This window comes from Lepisosteus platostomus, chromosome 11 (genome assembly GCF_059453375.1).
Source record: "Lepisosteus platostomus isolate fLepPlt1 chromosome 11, fLepPlt1.hap1, whole genome shotgun sequence".
NCBI lineage: Eukaryota > Metazoa > Chordata > Actinopteri > Semionotiformes > Lepisosteidae > Lepisosteus > Lepisosteus platostomus.
In genome coordinates, this window is record NC_142621.1 from 48,285,735 (window position 1) to 48,305,038 (window position 19,304).

The window sequence follows — 19,304 nt, forward strand, 5'->3', positions numbered from 1 at the left end:
CTCTCACCTCCACACTGCACCCCCACACACACACACCTCTCACCTCCACACTGCACCCCCACACACACACACACCTCTCACCTCCACCCTGCACCCCCACACACACACACACCTCTCACCTCCACCCTGTACCCCCACACACACACCTCTCACCTCCACACTGCACCCCCACACACACACCTCTCACCTCCACCCTGTACCCCCACACACACACACCTCTCACCTCCACACTGCACCCCCACACACACACCTCTCACCTCCACCCTGTACCCCCACACACACACACACCTCTCACCTCCACCCTGTACCCCCACACACACACCTCTCACCTCCACCCTGTACCCCCACACACACACACCTCTCACCTCCACACTGCACCCCCACACACACACCTCTCACCTCCACCCTGTACCCCCACACACACACACCTCTCACCTCCACCCTGCACCCACACACACACACACCTCTCACCTCCACCCTGTACCCCCACACACACACCTCTCACCTCCACCCTGTACCCCCACACACACACCTCTCACCTCCACCCTGTACCCCCACACACACACCTCTCACCTCCACCCTGTACCCCCACACACACACACACCTCTCACCTCCACACTGCACCCCCACACACACACACACCTCTCACCTCCACCCTGTACCCCCACACACACACCTCTCACCTCCACCCTGCACCCCCACACCTCTCACCTCCACCCTGTACCCCCACACACACACCTCTCACCTCCACCCTGCACCCCCACACACACACCTCTCACCTCCACCCTGTACCCCCACACACACACCTCTCACCTCCACCCTGTACCCCCACACACACACACCTCTCACCTCCACACTGCACCCCCACACACACACACCTCTCACCTCCACCCTGTACCCCCACACACACACCTCTCACCTCCACCCTGTACCCCCACACACACACCTCTCACCTCCACCCTGTACCCCCACACACACACCTCTCACCTCCACCCTGTACCCCCACACACACACACCTCTCACCTCCACCCTGTACCCCCACACACACACACCTCTCACCTCCACCCTGTACCCCCACACACACACCTCTCACCTCCACCCTGCACCCCCACACACACACACCTCTCACCTCCACCCTGCACCCCCACACACCTCTCACCTCCACCCTGTACCCCCACACACACACCTCTCACCTCCACCCTGTACCCCCACACACACACCTCTCACCTCCACCCTGTACCCCCACACACACACCTCTCACCTCCACCCTGTACCCCCACACACACACACCTCTCACCTCCACCCTGTACCCCCACACACACACCTCTCACCTCCACCCTGCACCCCCACACACACACCTCTCACCTCCACCCTGCACCCCCACACACACACACCTCTCACCTCCACCCTGTACCCCCACACACACACCTCTCACCTCCACCCTGTACCCCCACACACACACCTCTCACCTCCACCCTGTACCCCCACACACCTCTCACCTCCACCCTGTACCCACACACACACACCTCTCACCTCCACCCTGCACCCCCACACACACACACCTCTCACCTCCACCCTGCACCCCCACACACACACACCTCTCACCTCCACCCTGCACCCCCACACACACACCTCTCACCTCCACCCTGTACCCCCACACACCTCTCACCTCCACCCTGTACCCCCACACACCTCTCACCTCCACCCTGTACCCCCACACACACACCTCTCACCTCCACACTGCACCCCCACACACACACCTCTCACCTCCCCACTGCACCCCCACACACACACCTCTCACCTCCACACTGCACCCCCACACACACACACACCTCTCACCTCCACCCTGTACCCCCACACACACACCTCTCACCTCCACACTGCACCCCCACACACACACACACCTCTCACCTCCACCCTGCACCCCCACACACACACACACCTCTCACCTCCACCCTGCACCCCCACACACACACCTCTCACCTCCACCCTGTACCCCCACACACACACACACCTCTCACCTCCACCCTGTACCCCCACACACACACACACCTCTCACCTCCACCCTGTACCCCCACACACACACCTCTCACCTCCACACTGCACCCCCACACACACACACACCTCTCACCTCCACCCTGTACCCCCACACACACACCTCTCACCTCCACACTGCACCCCCACACACACACACCTCTCACCTCCACACTGCACCCCCACACACACACACACCTCTCACCTCCACCCTGTACCCCCACACACACACCTCTCACCTCCACACTGCACCCCCACACACACACCTCTCACCTCCACCCTGTACCCCCACACACACACACCTCTCACCTCCACACTGCACCCCCACACACACACACACCTCTCACCTCCACACTGCACCCCCACACACACACCTCTCACCTCCACCCTGTACCCCCACACACACACACACCTCTCACCTCCACCCTGTACCCCCACACACACACCTCTCACCTCCACCCTGTACCCCCACACACACACACCTCTCACCTCCACACTGCACCCCCACACACACACCTCTCACCTCCACCCTGTACCCCCACACACACACACCTCTCACCTCCACCCTGCACCCACACACACACACACCTCTCACCTCCACCCTGTACCCCCACACACACACCTCTCACCTCCACCCTGTACCCCCACACACACACCTCTCACCTCCACCCTGTACCCCCACACACACACACACCTCTCACCTCCACACTGCACCCCCACACACACACACACCTCTCACCTCCACCCTGTACCCCCACACACACACCTCTCACCTCCACCCTGCACCCCCACACCTCTCACCTCCACCCTGTACCCCCACACACACACCTCTCACCTCCACCCTGCACCCCCACACACACACCTCTCACCTCCACCCTGTACCCCCACACACACACCTCTCACCTCCACCCTGTACCCCCACACACACACCTCTCACCTCCACACTGCACCCCCACACACACACACCTCTCACCTCCACCCTGTACCCCCACACACACACCTCTCACCTCCACCCTGTACCCCCACACACACACCTCTCACCTCCACCCTGTACCCCCACACACACACCTCTCACCTCCACCCTGTACCCCCACACACACACACCTCTCACCTCCACCCTGTACCCCCACACACACACACCTCTCACCTCCACCCTGTACCCCCACACACACACCTCTCACCTCCACCCTGCACCCCCACACACACACCTCTCACCTCCACCCTGCACCCCCACACACACACACCTCTCACCTCCACCCTGTACCCCCACACACACACCTCTCACCTCCACCCTGTACCCCCACACACACACCTCTCACCTCCACCCTGTACCCCCACACACACACACCTCTCACCTCCACCCTGTACCCCCACACACACACCTCTCACCTCCACACTGCACCCCCACACACACACACACCTCTCACCTCCACCCTGTACCCCCACACACACACCTCTCACCTCCACCCTGTACCCCCACACACACACACCTCTCACCTCCACCCTGTACCCCCACACACCTCTCACCTCCACCCTGTACCCCCACACACCTCTCACCTCCACCCTGTACCCCCACACACACACCTCTCACCTCCACCCTGTACCCCCACACACACACACCTCTCACCTCCACCCTGTACCCCCACACACACACCTCTCACCTCCACACTGCACCCCCACACACACACACCTCTCACCTCCACCCTGTACCCCCACACACACACCTCTCACCTCCACCCTGTACCCCCACACACACACACCTCTCACCTCCACCCTGTACCCCCACACACACACCTCTCACCTCCACACTGCACCCACACACACACACCTCTCACCTCCACCCTGTACCCCCACACACACACACCTCTCACCTCCACCCTGTACCCCCACACACACACCTCTCACCTCCACACTGCACCCCCACACACACACACACCTCTCACCTCCACCCTGTACCCCCACACACACACCTCTCACCTCCACCCTGTACCCCCACACACACACACCTCTCACCTCCACCCTGTACCCCCACACACCTCTCACCTCCACCCTGTACCCCCACACACACACCTCTCACCTCCACCCTGTACCCCCACACACACACACCTCTCACCTCCACCCTGTACCCCCACACACACACCTCTCACCTCCACACTGCACCCCCACACACACACACCTCTCACCTCCACCCTGTACCCCCACACACACACCTCTCACCTCCACCCTGCACCCCCACACACACACCTCTCACCTCCACCCTGTACCCCCACACACACACCTCTCACCTCCACCCTGTACCCCCACACACACACACCTCTCACCTCCACCCTGTACCCCCACACACCTCTCACCTCCACACTGCACCCCCACACACACACCTCTCACCTCCACCCTGTACCCCCACACACACACACACCTCTCACCTCCACCCTGTACCCCCACACACACACCTCTCACCTCCACCCTGTACCCCCACACACACACACCTCACCTCCACCCTGTACCCCCACACACACACACCTCTCACCTCCACCCTGTACCCCCACACACACACCTCTCACCTCCACCCTGTACCCCCACACACACACACCTCTCACCTCCACCCTGTACCCCCACACACACACCTCTCACCTCCACCCTGTACCCCCACACACACACACCTCTCACCTCCACCCTGTACCCCCACACACACACACCTCTCACCTCCACCCTGTACCCCCACACACACACACACCTCTCACCTCCACCCTGTACCCCCACACACACACACACCTCTCACCTCCACCCTGTACCCCCACACACACACACACCTCTCACCTCCACCCTGTACCCCCACACACACACCTCTCACCTCCACCCTGTACCCCCACACACCCCCATTCTCCTGACTCTCTCCTCCACAACCACGCCCCCCCCGGGAGCAGCCACACAGCCGGGTTGTGAAGGCGGAGCATGTTCCCCGTGTTTGCGATGCTGCTTCAGGGTTTCAGGCTGCGCCGAAGACCGGGAGTGTGAAGGCCCCCCCGCCCAGAGCGTCTTGAACCTCCCCCGTCCTGCCCACAGCCCTAACACCCAGCCGGCCCTTGAACTAGTTTCATACCCAGCAGGGGGAAAGAAAAAACACTTCCACTGCACCGGCTTCTCCAGCGGTCGGGGTGAGAACGGGCAGGCGTGGGGCTCCCCGGGAGCAGGCGGGGAGACCCCTCTATCCACACAAAAACGGAGGGAATAGCGGCCTGCAGAGGGATCAGAGTGAACGAAGGAGTCCGGTGGTGCAACTGAGTCTGAGCGCAGCGCTACGCGCAGAACAGCGGGAGGGGAGAGGAACAGGACAGCACCAGGGCAACTACCGGCTGCCCGCGAGCCGCAGAGACATTAGAACAGCCCAAACCCCCCCACACACACACACGGTCACACAGCAAAGCACCCAGGCCCCAGTACAAGCCCCTGGTAGCACAGGGACCCCATAACACGAACTGAGCTCATTCTGGCCCCAGTGTAGCATCAGCACTGCAGGCCAGTCCTGTCCTGTCCTACCGGAGCCGAGCACACACAGGGCTCGGGCGCAGACCTCCCACTGCTTTCGCTTTGTTTCCTGCAGCCTGCCTGTTCTTTACAGCCCTCACTCCGCTTTTAGCACAAACGCTCCCCAAAGCGCCCCCTGCTGGCAGGAAAGGGGAACTACACCCCGCCTTGCCGAGACACGGCCACCAGGAGCCCAGCTGCTACAGGATAGCTTTGAAAAGGAACATTTATTAACTAAAACTTGCTCAATTGTAACTTTATACAAAAAAGCACTCTTATTGCAGTAAGAGCCGCTATAAACCAGTTCACAGTATTTAAAAAAAAAGTCCTAAAAGGGAGTTTCCTCGAGGCGAGCGGCGTCGCGGCCCGGACTCCTGGTCAGTCTGCGGCGCCGGCCGGGCCTCCCTCTGCGCCGTCCACGATCAGCCGCGGCTCCAGCAGAGAGTCCCAGCGCTCCGTCAGCTGCAAGACACCGCAGGGCTCAGTCACGCGGCACGCCCACAGGGGGGACCCCCGCCCCCATGCGCCCCCCGCCCCCCCTCCCTCCTGCCATGATCACGCGGCCATAACACCGGCGGTTACCTTAGAGCCCCGCGAGACGGCGTACTCCACGATCTCGGCGCCGTCGGGCGTGTGGTACACCAGATCGAACTTCCCCGGCTCGGCTGGGGCTGCTGGGAAGCCAGGGTGACACCGGTTAAAACCCAAACAGCTCAACCGCCAACGAGACGGCAGCTTTAGGAGAACAGGTTCTGGCGAGGAGTGGGGGAGGACTAACCAAACCTGTCTGCACCCCCAGTGCAAATCCCCAGGCCCCCCAACTCCGGCAGGCTGCTTGTACTGCACGCAACTGAGCCACTCCAGATGTTCACAGCTGTTGGCTCTAGCACGTAGCACCACCTGCCACCTAAACTTCAACTAACGGAGGCATGACGATAAATAGGCACAGATCCACTTCTCCGTTTCCTCAGGACAACGGCACCCGACAATGATCAGACTGCAGCCCCACAGTACAAATTCCAGTCCTTCGCTCCTCTCAGCCAGCTGAAGCACAATGCAAAGCCTCAGGAGGAAAATCAGTTTTCAACCCGAGACCCTTCAAGAGCCCCCCCCCCCCCCCAAGACTGCAGCGCTCAGACCCCGTCTTCACTTCCTGTTCTAGTGTTGTAACACTGCAGGTTCCCCGGCCCATGTCCGTCTCGCACCTCCCCAGAGGAACCTGAAAGAGAAAGCCCAGGATCGGTTCTGCTGGAGCGGGCTGTCCCAGCTCAGTCACGCGGTACCTGGGGCGGACGACAGCAGCTCCAGCTCCAGCTGCCTGGTGCTCTGGTCGAACCCGACGATCCTCCCCTCCTGAGGGGGCAAGGACAGGCAGGAAGATGGCAGGATGAGCAGACGGTTAGAAACTGGGACCGTCGAGACGTTAAGCTCAGATTTCAGGGGTTCTGTACAATTTCCATAACCACAGGCAGGAGCATCTGAGCTCAATCGCAGAACCGCTCTCCCCAGACCAGCATGTGGACCCCACCACCTTCCTCTTAAAGCCCTGCATCAAGAACAGGGACTTGCCTTGTAGTCGGAGACCTCCGGCGAGTAGTTTTCAGTCAGCTCCAGCAACTGCGTTTCAAGGAGATGGAGAGAGGGAGAGGAGCAGGAGGTGTCACTGAGGCTGTACATTCTGCACAGAGCCATGTCTTAAACCTCTCTTTGGAGGGAAAATTAAAAGCTGGTTAAACCGAAACCTCTGACCTTTGTACACAGAGCGAGAAGATAATGAACACTAACTGATTAGGCTGATAGGTTTCTCCCCACAACTCTCAACCTCAAAACGTACTACTCAAATTCATTCCCCACTCGAACGAGAATAGACCCGGCCATCCGGATCCAGAAGTGACCCATTTTCTTGAGGATCAACAATTCCCCAATTTGAAAAAGGCAACCCACTAAAATGTAGTTTATTTTTAAACCCCGTCTTACCTTAAAGGCAATCAGCTGTCCGACAGCAGGAGGGGCGGCCAGCAGGGGCAGCAGACTGTAGTCTCTCTTGGGGGCATCGGCAGCAGGGTTCTGCAAAGCACAACAGCCCATCGGAGTGACTCCCCAGGATCGACTCGGGACCAGGATTCAACCCCCAGCCCTGCAGTGCTCATCCGGCTCTGCTCGATCTCCAGAGACTGACCCCTCCCTGCCCCTCGGTCACTTCACACACAGCTGTGTGCAACACAGTCCAGTCTTCTCCCACCTCACCAAGCTCCTGCTGGGACTGTAGCTCCTAATCACAGCAGGGCTAGTCAGCTGTCACAGCTGGAGAGGAGGCGTGCGCGACAAAATCACATTCCCTACCTCCCCACGACAGCTCCACCCTTCCTCCCTGCGCAACACGACCGGACTGGGCTTCCAGACCCAGTCCGGGTCCTGACGCCCGGCGTGCAGACTCACCTGCAGCACCACAGACGAGTTCGTCAGGGCGTCGCCGTCACGCCGCTGCTCACCCCCGTTGTAGTTGTAGTACACGTGGTTCCTGGGCCCTGCTCTCGCCCTCCCGCGGCCCCCCCTGGGTCCAAGCCCCCTCCAGGGGAACCTGCCGTCCCCCCGGCCCCTCACCCCCCCGGCCCCTGGCGCAGGACCCCTGCCCAAGCCCCGGGCGGCCCCTGCGACACCCCGGGGGGCCCGGTCCGCGTCACCTCCCCTGAGACCCGGGGGCCTGATGAGCGGCTCGTCCCCACTGCTGCTGTCCGAGCTGGAGCTCTCCGCCCTGGCCCGGGGGACAGGGGCCTCCCCGGCCCGCTCGGGGGACCCCCTCTCCGGACCGGGCCCCGTGCTCCCGGGAGAGTCCGAGGGGCGCCGGCCGGCCGCTGCCCTCCCGCCCGGGACCGAGCTGCTCGGCCCACTCTGGGCTCGGTCGCCCTGCTGGGCGGCGGAGCTGGTTTTGGCGCTCGCACTGCTGGAGCGGGGCTCCTCGTCGCTGCTGCTGTCCGAGGAGGTGGGGGGACCTGGTCTGACCCCCCCTTTCCTCTCCCCCGAGGCGGCAGCAGCCCCGCTCTCCTGGGGGACCGGCCCCGGCGCCGGCTCAGCGGACGGCTGTCTCCCCTTCTTCTCTTTCTTCTTCTTCTTCTTCCTCCTGCGCTTGTCCAGGTCCTCCTGGGCCTGCAGCTCGCCGGCCTCACTGTCCTTCCTCCTCCTCCTCCTCGTGGGCTTGTCCAGGTCCTCCTGGGCCTGCAGCTCGCCGGCCTCGCTGTCCTTCCTCCTCCTCCTCCTCCTCGTGGGCTTGTCCAGGTCCTCCTGGGCCTGCAGCTCGCCGGCCTCGCTGTCCTTCCTCCTCCTCCTCCTCGTGGGCTTGTCCAGGTCCTCCTGGGCCTGCAGCTCGCCGGCCTCGCTGTCCTTCCTCCTCCTCCTCCTCGTGGGCTTGTCCAGGTCCTCCTGGGCCTGCAGCTCGCCGGCCTCGCTGTCCTTCCTCCTCCTCTTCGCCCTGCGGGTGGCGATCTCCCTGCAGGAGTCTTCCTCGCTGGCCCCGCCGCAGTCGAACCCGTTCGCGTCCGCCACCTTCTCCACCTTCACCCTGTGGGGGGGCACAGTGGAGGTGAAGTCAAGAGGTCTGCTCAGGGCCACGCAGGAACCCCCGTCTCACAGAACACACGCGAGGGCAGGCAGGGGCAAAATGACGAGCTCTCATCGGCCGAGAGACTGGACTGATCATTTTACGTTTTTTAAAAAAAATATATTAAATGTATGAAGAATTTACAAGTTCAACTAGAGGAGCAGAAACCAATACAAGAGAAAAAAGACACAATCAGAAAAAAAAAATTAACTGCCAGAGATAATGAAGTTAATTATACAACCAAAGTATTTTTTTTACATCTAACAAATGTTATCTTGCTTTAGCACTTTTCACATTTCTACAGAATTAAAAGAAATGCTTCCAGCCGGCAGGCGCCCACCTGACGCTGTCGTTGTCGCGGATGACATGGATGCTCTCCGTGGGCGGCAGGTAGCAGTCCTGCATGGAGAGGTTGAGCACCGTCCTGCGGCTGAAGTCGAACCGGTCCCTGATGATGCTGGCCAGGTCGGCCACCACCCGGCACTGGTTCAGGTCCACCAGCAGCCAGCACATGCGGCAGTCCGCCACGGCCGGGGGCGGGTAATCGAAGTACAGCCGGACCCGCACCGCGTTGACCGTGGGGGCGGCCATGATGTTTACTACAGCCTCCCCCCTCCCAGCTCCTTCCGGGGGAATCGACTCGCGAGAGAAAGAGCGGCAGCCGCTTTAATACGCTGGATCCGACAGCGCCACCTGGAGGACCGGAGGCGAGCTGCGCCCCACTGACCTCAAAGACCATTTCTACCAGGTGTTTAAAGCAGTTCGTGCTGGGATGGGAATAGTGGTAATAATAATAATAATAATAATAATAATTGCTTACACTTATATAGCGCTTTTCTGGACCCTCCACTCAAAGCTCTTTACAGGTAATGGGGATCCCCTCCACCACCACCAATGTGCAGCATCCACCTGGATGATGCGACGGCAGCCATAGTGCACCAGAACGCTCCCCACACACCAGCTCTCAGTGGGGAGGAGAGCAGAGTGATGTAGCCAATTCATAGAGGGGGGTTATTAGGAGGCCATGATTGGTAAGGCCAATGGGAAATTTGGACGCCGGGGTTTCACAGGTATTACTGGCCTTAGAGTACATGCGTTGAGCTGTACGCACACTTTTAAGGGCTGAGCCAGAAAAAAACTGTGTTTTATAGTAATTCAAATAAAAACATATATCTTATTAATTTAATTTTATTATCTTAATCATTTTGCTTGTAATACCTGATAGAGTACGAGGTGATAACACGTGACTGCAGCACAGCCCCTGCGATATAGCAGGCGGGTACTTTAGGGTTTATTTTTACCTGTGTGCCGTGAGCATTGCTAAGCTGCCCTCTGCGGTTTACATATAGAGTAGTCTGCACCCGCGCTACTGTCACACCTAGTGCTGGAAACGAGAGGCAGGAGAATTTGAAAGTTGTTCCATCCTCTTGCACACTGCCCTTGAAATAAATATCCCTGAAGTAGTGTCTATAGACTGACAGGCTGTGGGTTCGAGTCCCCGCTGCAGACGCTGCTGTTGTACCTCGAGTGAGGTGCTGTACCCCATGACGACAAGGAGGGGGTCCAAAGAGCCGCTGTGAGCTTTTCCTCGAGCTGCCGGATTCCTCCCGTTCTCCCCTCCCAAGATGGCGCAGCGCGTCATGGCGGAGATTCCAGCAGAGCCCATCTAGCGCCCCCGCGATCTCTGCGGTGTCTGGTGAGACGAGGCGCCAGGAATCAGCTGACGGGGAAAGTCATATGACTGTGCGAGGATGGAGGTCCTGAAGAGTGCTCTGCTCCTGTGCTTCGCTGTTCTTGCAGGTCTGAGCGTTAATACCAACACACTTATTGTCGGTTTTTATTGTTATTCTAGATTTATTCCCTGAGTCGAGCTGTTGCACGGTGTTACTTTCGGTTTTTATTTTGACGCCGGATCTTTTGTGGGGGGGGGTTAACGGGGAAACTTAAAAATGGATCTCTTTATAGTTTTGAACACGAGTTTGAAGAGAAAAACGCAGACGGGCGGGGAAGCTGGTCGTTCTGGGCTCCTTTTTGATAGGTGATCGGTGCCGCAGAAGAGCGATCAGCTGACGGTTCGCGTGAGCCCGGGTTCTGCCCCGCAGCGTGAGCGCACTAGCTCGGTTCAGATCGCAGGGAAATAAAGGCTTTCCCGCAGCTTAGAGACAGTTCTGGTGCTCAAAGGTAGCCCAGGTCAGGAAAATCCTTTGTTTGCTTTGGCTCTCCGAGAGAGGAAGAAACTCTTACCTGAAACTTGAGCTCAAACTGTCTGATCAGGAAGCCGCGCCATTGGAACTGAGCCCTGGAGTCGAGTGTAAGCACATCTAGAGACCGAACTGTATAGGTAAATATCCCACGGCCGCGGCCTGAGGTCCAAAAGTCCGCTGTCGCTCTTTCAGTGATTTGCATGATCATTTGCATAAAGAGCTTGTCTTTGTAGCCTGAGATGAGTCCCTGTCCTCCTCTGCAGTATCTTCAGCAGTCCTCCAAGGTTACAGGTGTGTTTAGCCAGTGAGCTCTTTCTGGTCTCGGCACCGAAATGAATGATGTGGAGATTGAGGCCACACAGGGGCCCGACTCTGAACAGAGGGCCGGTGGGCCCCATCCAGCGCGGTACTGAAGGTACCGGTCGGACTCTTCCTGTCTCGCAGGCTGGGCGGCGCCGGCCCCGGGCGGGGGTCGGGAGAGCTGGGGGTACGTGGACGTGCGGGACGGGGCGCACATGTTTTGGTGGCTGTACTACTCCAACAACCCCTCCAAGAACTTCACACAGCTGCCTCTGGTCATGTGGCTGCAGGTGAGCAGAGCCTCCACCCCCAGAGACACCCCTGCGTGAAGGTACTGGGGTCCCCTCAGAGCACGGGCTCCTGTACGCCCCGTGTGCCAGGCTCATTAGCGGCATCTGCTCTACTGCTCTCGCGGTCTTGTTGCCCCACAGGGCGGCCCTGGGGGATCTGGCTGCGGGTTCGGGAACTTCGAAGAGATCGGGCCTCTGGACAGGGACCTGCTGCCGAGGAACACCACCTGGGTAAAGACCAGTCTGGCGCACGCCTGCGCGCGGATCCGTGCTCACTTCACTTCACTAGCCCCCCCTGCTGCGCACTGTCATCGTTTCCAGGGTCTCATCTGAACCCGCGCCAAAGTCCATCGCTCCGCGGTGCACTTTTCCCTGTTGCGGCCTGGCCTGCCTGCTTTAAAACGTCAAGGGCGTCCTGTGATTAGAAACGTTCTTCTGAGCGCTGGAGTAGGGAGATGAGTTTGAGCTCCTAGTTCAAATGGCTCCCGGGAGCTGAGTTGACACAGAGCCCCCCCCCCGACTGACTGCGGGCCCGAGGTGGATAACATAGCGCCCCCCGGTGTCTGTGTCTGTGTGCAGGTCCAGGCAGCCAGCGTGCTGTTTGTGGATAACCCCGTGGGCACGGGCTACAGCTACACGGACAGCGAGGGCGCCCTGGCCAGGGACGTGGCCACCGTGGCCTCCGACATGATGGTCCTGCTGACCGCCTTCTTCAAGGCCCAGCCGGAGTTCCAGGTGAGAACACAGGTGCCCCTCACCTGGGAGACGCCAGCCATAAATCAGTGCATCTGCCTCGTTGGAGGTGGTCTGCGCATGTTGCAGGATTGATCAAAGTACAGTTAAAGCTACGAGTAGAGATTCCAGGTCACACAGGTGCTTCTTTCAGGCCTGAAAACTATCTAATGCAATATACAGTGTAGAGTGCTATTGTTATCATATGAAGTGGAAGATGCTTACCTCTCTCAGCCCCTCGCTCAGGCCCTGGGGCAGTTTGAAACGTCACGTTCGGAGTCTTGTGCTGAAAGTCTTCTCCTCTCTCTCATTCTCCTTCTCTTGCAGAGTGTCCCCTTCTACATCTTCTCCGAGTCCTACGGAGGCAAAATGGCTTCGGCTATTTCCCTGAGCCTGCACGAGGTACTGTCCGATATGGGGTGCAGGGTTTCTGGGGAGCCTGTGTGGGGATTTGGGGAGTGCAGGGTTTGGGGGAGCCTGTGTGGGGATTTGGGGAGTGCAGGGTTTGGGGGAGCCTGTGTGGGGTTTTGGGGAGAGCAGGGTGTCTGGGGAGCCTGTGTGGGGATTTGGGGAGTGCAGGGTGTCTGGGGAGCCTGTGTGGGGATTTGGGGAGTGCAGGGTGTCTGGGGAGCCTGTGTGGGGATTTGGGGAGTGCAGGGTTTGGGGGAGCCTGTGTGGGGATTTGGGGAGTGCAGGGTGTCTGGGGAGCCTGTGTGGGGATTTGGGGAGAGCAGGGTTTGGGGGAGCCTGTGTGGGGTTTTGGGGAGAGCAGGGTGTCTGGGGAGCCTGTGTGGGGATTTGGGGAGTGCAGGGTTTGGGGGAGCCTGCAGGGTGTTTCGGGGAAGGTGGCCAGCCCTGGCACGCTCTGCCCGGTGCTCAGCACCTCGGGGCAGGAAGGGGAAGTGAAACTGAGATGTCAGCAGTCTGGGCTCTGCGGTGGATCAGCGCTTTGCTGTCTGTGTGTAAATAATAACGTGAGAAATTTGTCTGGTGGAGGGGAGTAAGAAGATCTGGGTGATCTGCAGGCGGGCGGAATAGTGTTTCCTTGAGAGAGCGTCCTCCCCGTGAAACCGCGCTGGAGGGCTCTGCGCAGGGGGGCCGTCGGGGCCGAGTCTGCCGAGGGAGGGGCTGGATAGCGGACTGGCGGATTTCCTCTCGTCTGCAGCCCTGCACACCTCCCCGTCTTCCTGCGCCCCTCTCGGGACACGGCGCCGGCTCAGCGGCCGGGCCGAGTGTGGGAGCCTGCAGAGGCGGCTGGAGGCGGTTTGGGGGGTCGCGGCCTGGGCCTCGTGCTCTCCTCTAGTTTGCAGCCGGAGGGATGGAGGGAGGCTGACCTCTGACCCTGCTGTGCTCTGTGCCCTCTGTGCTCTATTGCAGGCTGTGCAGAAGGGCCTGATCAAGTGCAGATTTGCTGGAGTTGCTCTTGGAGACTCGTGGATTTCTCCTCTAGGTGCGTCGACATCTGTGCTGTACTGCTGTGTTCTGTACTGCTCCTCAAGAGGCTCTGAGCTCAAAGGAGCACCAGTGTCCATTTACCAGTGGGATCGGTGTATAATTGACTGCAGAATTTTAGCAGCGCTCTGCTCCTCTCCTCTCAGCGCAACGATGCAGAAAGAACGAGGAAGGGCTGTTAGGAAATGCATTAGGAGGTGAACAAATTTTCTTGTAGCCCAATGGGACCCACATTCCTGGGGTCCTGCAGGATGAAACTGCTTGAGGTTGAGGGTCCGGTTAGCAAACTGGCAGCCGAGAGAGCTGAGCTGGACTGAGTGGCCAGCCAAGCTCCCTGTCTGTAACTTGACGCTGGTGCGAAAGGGATTCGGGCTCTTCTGGGCTTGTCTGGGCTCGTCTAGAATGAAGTGCTAAAACAAGTCCACGTGTATCTCTCCTGGAAATGTGGTGAAATGAAAAAAACTGTTGTTTTTTCTCTTTAGATTCGGTTCTGTCCTGGGGGCCCTACCTGTACAGCACAGTGAGTAAGAGTGCAGCGCTGTCTGGTGTGACCCGTTCACACGCTGATCTCTCAGCCCAGTGTGACTGCACAGCGCCGGTGCTTAATCTGGGTGATGGAAATTGATGGTGTTTCTGATGCTACATTACCTCCGATAACATTTTGTCTGCTCTTGTAGACCATAATACACCTGCAGTCTCACCAGGATTGCGACTTTAAAAAGTGTGTTGTCTGAATAATGGGGAGAATGCTCATTATATCACTTTTAAAGCATTAAAAGTTCAGCCAAGCAGGCTGCTCCGGTGTTGGTTAAAGTCTTAGATTACGGATGCTCCTCAGTCCACAGGGCAGTGGGAAAAGGGATTGCTCCGGGGGGCTCAGAGTCTCCTGTCTAGAGCTGTGTGACGGGTTCTCACCCTTTCCCCATGACCCCCCAGTCCCTGCTGGACGACCGCGGGCTGGAGGAGGTCAACGCAGCAGCGATGGCGGTGAAGCAGGCGATGGAGCAGGGAGATTTCCAGAAGGCCACCGAGCTCTGGTCCAACACCGAGACCGTGGTGGAGCAGGTGAGCCGTCACTGCACGGCACTCTGGGAGCAGGGGGGCGGGCCGTGCTCACACGGCACTCTGGGAGAAGGGGGGCGGGCCACGCTCGCTCACACGGCACTCTGGGAGCAGGGGGGCGGGCCACGCTCGCTCACACGGCACTCTGGGAGCAGGGGGCGGGCCACACTCACACGGCACTCTGGGAGCAGGGGGGCGGGCCACGCTCACACGGTACTCTGGGAGCAGGGGCGCGGGCCGTGCTCACACGGCACTCTGGGAGCAGGGGGGCGGGCCACGCTCACACGGCACTCTGGGAGCAGGGGGCGGGCCATGCTCACACGGCACTCTGGGAGCAGGGGGCGGGCCATGCTCACACGGCACTCTGGGAGCAGGGGGGCGGGCCACGCTCACACGGCACTCTGGGAGCAGGGGGGCGGGCCACGCTCACACGGCACTCTCCCAGTGGAACAACTGCTTTCTTCAAGCAGGAGGGAAGAGGTCTGGCATGATCCAGCACACTTAGCGAGTCGCCCACTGGGCGGGCAGGGCTGTGGGTCAGATTAGGCACCCATTCACCATTTAAGTCGTAGTTGTGAGCTGTGGCAGGCTACCCTGGGGGCAGTTTCGGTCCAGCGCTGCCCCTGCCCCTAGTCGGTCCTGACCGCCCCGGTGGACAGGAGCACTCGGTCACTCGGACCCTGTCCTGCCCTTTCAGAACACCAACGGTGTGAACTTCTACAACATCCTGACCCAGGACCCCGATGAGGCACGGAAGGCTGTGGCAAACAATGGATACCGTGGTAAAAACGAGCCTTTCTTTTTCTCCCGAGTGCCGAGTTTCCTGCCGTGTTGAGCCCTTGCTCCTCTTGAGGGGGGGCTCTCTTCCTCCCAGATCGCCTCCAGCAGTCAGGGGAGCCTCTGCCCGCCCTGGGGTCTTCATTCCTGACGGAGAGCTCTGGGCTGCTCTTGGGCACTGTGGGCACAAAGACTGACAATGGCACCCTAACGTGTCTTTAAACACACTCCAGCCCGACGCTGGCGCCGCGGTGTCAGATCCCCGAGACCCGTCGTGCGCTCGTGCTCTTGGCGGCCGCCGATCTTCTCCCTCCGCGCGCCGGCCGCTCAGCCCCGCTCCCGCTGTCTCCCGCAGTCTCCCTGCAGCGCCGCTGCCTCGGCCCGCTGCACGGACAGACGCTCAGCCAGCTGATGAACGGGCCCATCCGAGACAAGCTCAAGATCATTCCCAGCAGGGTCACCTGGGGAGGTACGTGCCAGGTCAGCCGAGGGACCCCCGGTCTCGCTCTGCGCTTCCCTTCCCTATCTTTGCAGTTTGTTTTCGTGTGTTTGCTCCTGTTTCCCCACGCGGGGGATCCACAGGGTCTTTGGGATCGCCTGATCCCCTAATGACCTGCCCGACACGACCATCGCTCGGGATCTGAATTACAGTGCGTGAGCGTCTGTGGACCGTAGTGACCGTGACGGTGAGCTGGACCAGCAGAGACGGGCGCACTGAGGGGCTGCGTCTCTGTCAGAGGGGTCCGGGCTGGTGAGGGGCGCAGCAGAGACCCACCTCCCAGCGCACTGGTGGGACAGGAGGGGACCCCTGCCTGCCGTGGCTTGAGGGTCCTGCAGGATCCTGGCTGGGCAGCAGTGGTTTCTCCTGTGGGCTCCTGCAGTGGGACAGGTGTCTCCCAGGGCTTCCTGCACAGCACGTGGTCACAGGTCATGCTGGTCACGCTGGTCCAGTCTGCAGGGACACATACCCATGTGCCTGTCTCCCCAGGTCAGGCCTCGGACGTCTTCGTCAGCATGGAGGGGGACTTCATGAAGCCAGTGGTGGACATAGTGGACCAGCTTCTGGCAGCCGGGGTCAATGTGACTGTCTACAATGGACAGCTGGACCTCATCGTGGACACCATGGGTATGGCCCTGAGTTTGCACACCACACAGATGGTCCGAGGAGCAGGAGCAAGACAAGAGCCTGTCATTAGTGCCCAGAACACTGGTGTCCAAGCAGGAGCACAGACAGCATAGAAACGCCACAGTCCTTCACCTCTGCCTGTTTTACATTTCAAAACGGTGTGTGATCAAGCTTGTCTCATGAGGATGAGTGGCAGAAGAATAATTGGTTTATTTCAAGGGAGACAATCTGGTGCTGCAGAGACCTGGGTGTTTCTCCCCTGAGAATGACCAGTTCAGGGGTGTTCAGTGGTGCCCTGGAGGGGTGTCACGGAGAGTGGGTCCTGCCTGCAGTCACTGGCTCAGGGTGACACACCGACTCAGAGGCACAGCCTGGGCTTGAACTGAGAACCAGCCTGTTGGTAATGAGCCCTTAACCTCAGGCACTACAGCAGTAGCTTCCCGTACAGGAGGTGTGGCCCGCGGCAGCAGCTGCCCCTGGGTGAGGTCGTGGAGTGCCAGTGACGGGGCTGTGTGCTGTGTTCCTGGCAGGTCAGGAGGCCTGGGTGAAGAGGCTGAAGTGGGCGGGACTTCCTGCATTTAGTAAGATGAGATGGACAGCTGTGGATGACCCCGCCTTCCATGGCCAGACGGGAGCCTTCTACAAGACCTACCAGAACTTCGCTTTCTACTGGATCCTCAAGGCCGGACACATGGTAACACTGCACGGACACCCTGATGGTGTGATAAAATCCCCGCTGCCCAGCCCACAGTTAAACATGGCGTTAACATTGCTGTACTGTTTTTAAATCATGATTGACTGACAAAACAAAACAAGCTTGAACATTTTCTGACTGAACACGCGTTAAAGAAGACTCACCAGGCTATAATCCCCACACAAAAGATTACAAAAGGTCATTGGAAAGGTTTCTCGTCTGGAAACCAAACTTAAGTTAAATAGACAGAACACAGGGGTCAGCAGGTGAGGGGTCAGTTCAGGGGTGGCCAGGGGAGAGGGGGGGTCCTGTCTAGGCTGTTCTAGGCCTCTTTAAAGCAGAGCCACCTGAAGAGCAGGTTGCAAGAGGCTGTTCAATTGGTCCAGTTAAGCCAATAGTGAGCTGATAGAGGTCAATAACAGCTGACCTGAACTAAAGCCCTGCAGGACCTCGACTGGACACCCCTGGTCAGACTTGAGGTGCACCGCGGGCCCAGTCTCACTGCGCGCCTCTCTCTCAGATCCCTTCGGACCAGGGCGGGATGGCCCTGGAGATGCTGAAGATGGTGACGCAGCAGGAGTGACCCGGGCCAAGGGCAACGGGGCCATCGCCGGAGACAATCATGTCCACTGACCGTGACCACTGCTACCCACTGTGACCACCACTACCCCCTCCCACTGTGACCACCGCCACCCCCTCCCACTCCCGCTGCCTTCTCTGTTTCAATGCGCTCGCGAGTCAAGAGGAAGTACCAAAAACAATGTTTTTTTTTAATTTCCAGAACAATGCTTTAAAACTGTTGGTAAAGATAATAAAAGATGTTTTTTTTACAAATCTCATCTCATCTTCTGTCCAGTTGTCCTCTGCCTTGTGCCTCTTGTTTTCTTGGTGTTCTGGCCCCGGGCACTTTCACTCTGATACGTGCAGAAGGAGGGGGACACGCCAGTTGAATGACGTCGACTGACATGATGCACTTTAAACTCTTCTCATGCTGAACCACATGACTGACGGAGTCGAGCGACCATCACTCCGATACCTTAGTTTCTAGACTAGCTGCTAGAGAGCGGATAGTTATTGATTTGGAGCTCCTGGAGTCGATCGCAAGCAGGTTGTTTCAGCTCGTTTTTCGTCAGTCACTAGTGTTTCCCTCCTCCTGGGAAATCGGGCACTGGCTCCAGCTCCTCCATGACTCTGGACTGGAGGAAGTGGTTCGGAAATGTGCTGCTTTAGGTAACTGCAGTTCAACTCCAGAGCTGTCTGTGTGGAGTCTGTATGTTCTCCCCAGGTTTTCCTTGTTCCTCCAGGTGCCCCAGTTTCCTCCCACAGTCCAAAGACATGCTGGTGGGTTTATTGGCTTCTGGGAAAATTGGCCCTGGTGTGAGTGTGTGTGTGTGTCCCGGGGGTATCCTGCCTCGTGCCCAGTGCTTGCTGGGATAGGCTCCGGCTCCCCTGAGCCTCTGCAGTGGAAGAAGCAGCTCGGAAGTGGCAGGATGAATACATATCAAGGGCT

The 19,304-nt window shown here is 59.1% G+C and overlaps 3 protein-coding genes across 5 annotated transcripts in view; 1 reads left to right on the forward strand and 2 right to left on the reverse strand.

Annotated features, from left to right (window-relative positions):
- Window positions 1-9,999, reverse strand: part of LOC148652923 (rab11 family-interacting protein 4A-like) — a 64,178-nt gene extending 54,179 nt beyond the window's left edge. Inside the window, exon 1 of the mRNA XM_088600197.1 lies at window positions 9,978-9,999. The gene's annotated coding sequence lies outside the window, so the exon portion shown is untranslated. The remainder of the gene's footprint in view (window positions 1-9,977) is intronic.
- On the reverse strand, window positions 5,768-9,872 carry coil (coilin p80). Its single transcript, XM_088600201.1, has 7 exons — window positions 9,498-9,872; window positions 7,999-9,118; window positions 7,537-7,626; window positions 7,129-7,176; window positions 6,843-6,912; window positions 6,142-6,233; window positions 5,768-6,021 (listed from the first exon to the last, which is right to left on the reverse strand). Exons 1-7 carry the CDS (start codon window positions 9,746-9,748, stop codon window positions 5,938-5,940), a joined length of 1,755 nt encoding a protein of 584 aa, XP_088456327.1. The 5' UTR covers window positions 9,749-9,872; the 3' UTR covers window positions 5,768-5,937.
- An 826-nt stretch (window positions 10,000-10,825) lies between the features above and the next one.
- scpep1 (serine carboxypeptidase 1) lies at window positions 10,826-18,628 on the forward strand. 3 transcript variants are annotated; one of them, XR_015925477.1, is made up of 14 exons: window positions 10,826-10,957; window positions 11,806-11,951; window positions 12,093-12,182; window positions 12,531-12,686; window positions 13,011-13,085; window positions 14,061-14,133; window positions 14,618-14,655; window positions 15,072-15,200; window positions 15,895-15,979; window positions 16,330-16,443; window positions 16,963-17,100; window positions 17,631-17,794; window positions 18,315-18,446; window positions 18,491-18,628. XR_015925477.1 is itself a non-coding variant. In XM_088600203.1 (13 exons), the coding sequence occupies exons 1-13, from the start codon at window positions 10,909-10,911 to the stop codon at window positions 18,352-18,354; spliced, it is 1,371 nt and encodes a 456-aa protein (XP_088456329.1). In that variant the 5' UTR covers window positions 10,826-10,908; the 3' UTR covers window positions 18,355-18,628. The 3 variants fall into 3 exon arrangements, 2 of the variants coding, with proteins under 2 accessions (XP_088456329.1, XP_088456330.1); XM_088600203.1 differs by having other exon boundaries at window positions 18,241-18,628; XM_088600204.1 differs by having other exon boundaries at window positions 18,315-18,628.
- The last annotated feature ends 676 nt before the right edge of the window (window positions 18,629-19,304 follow it).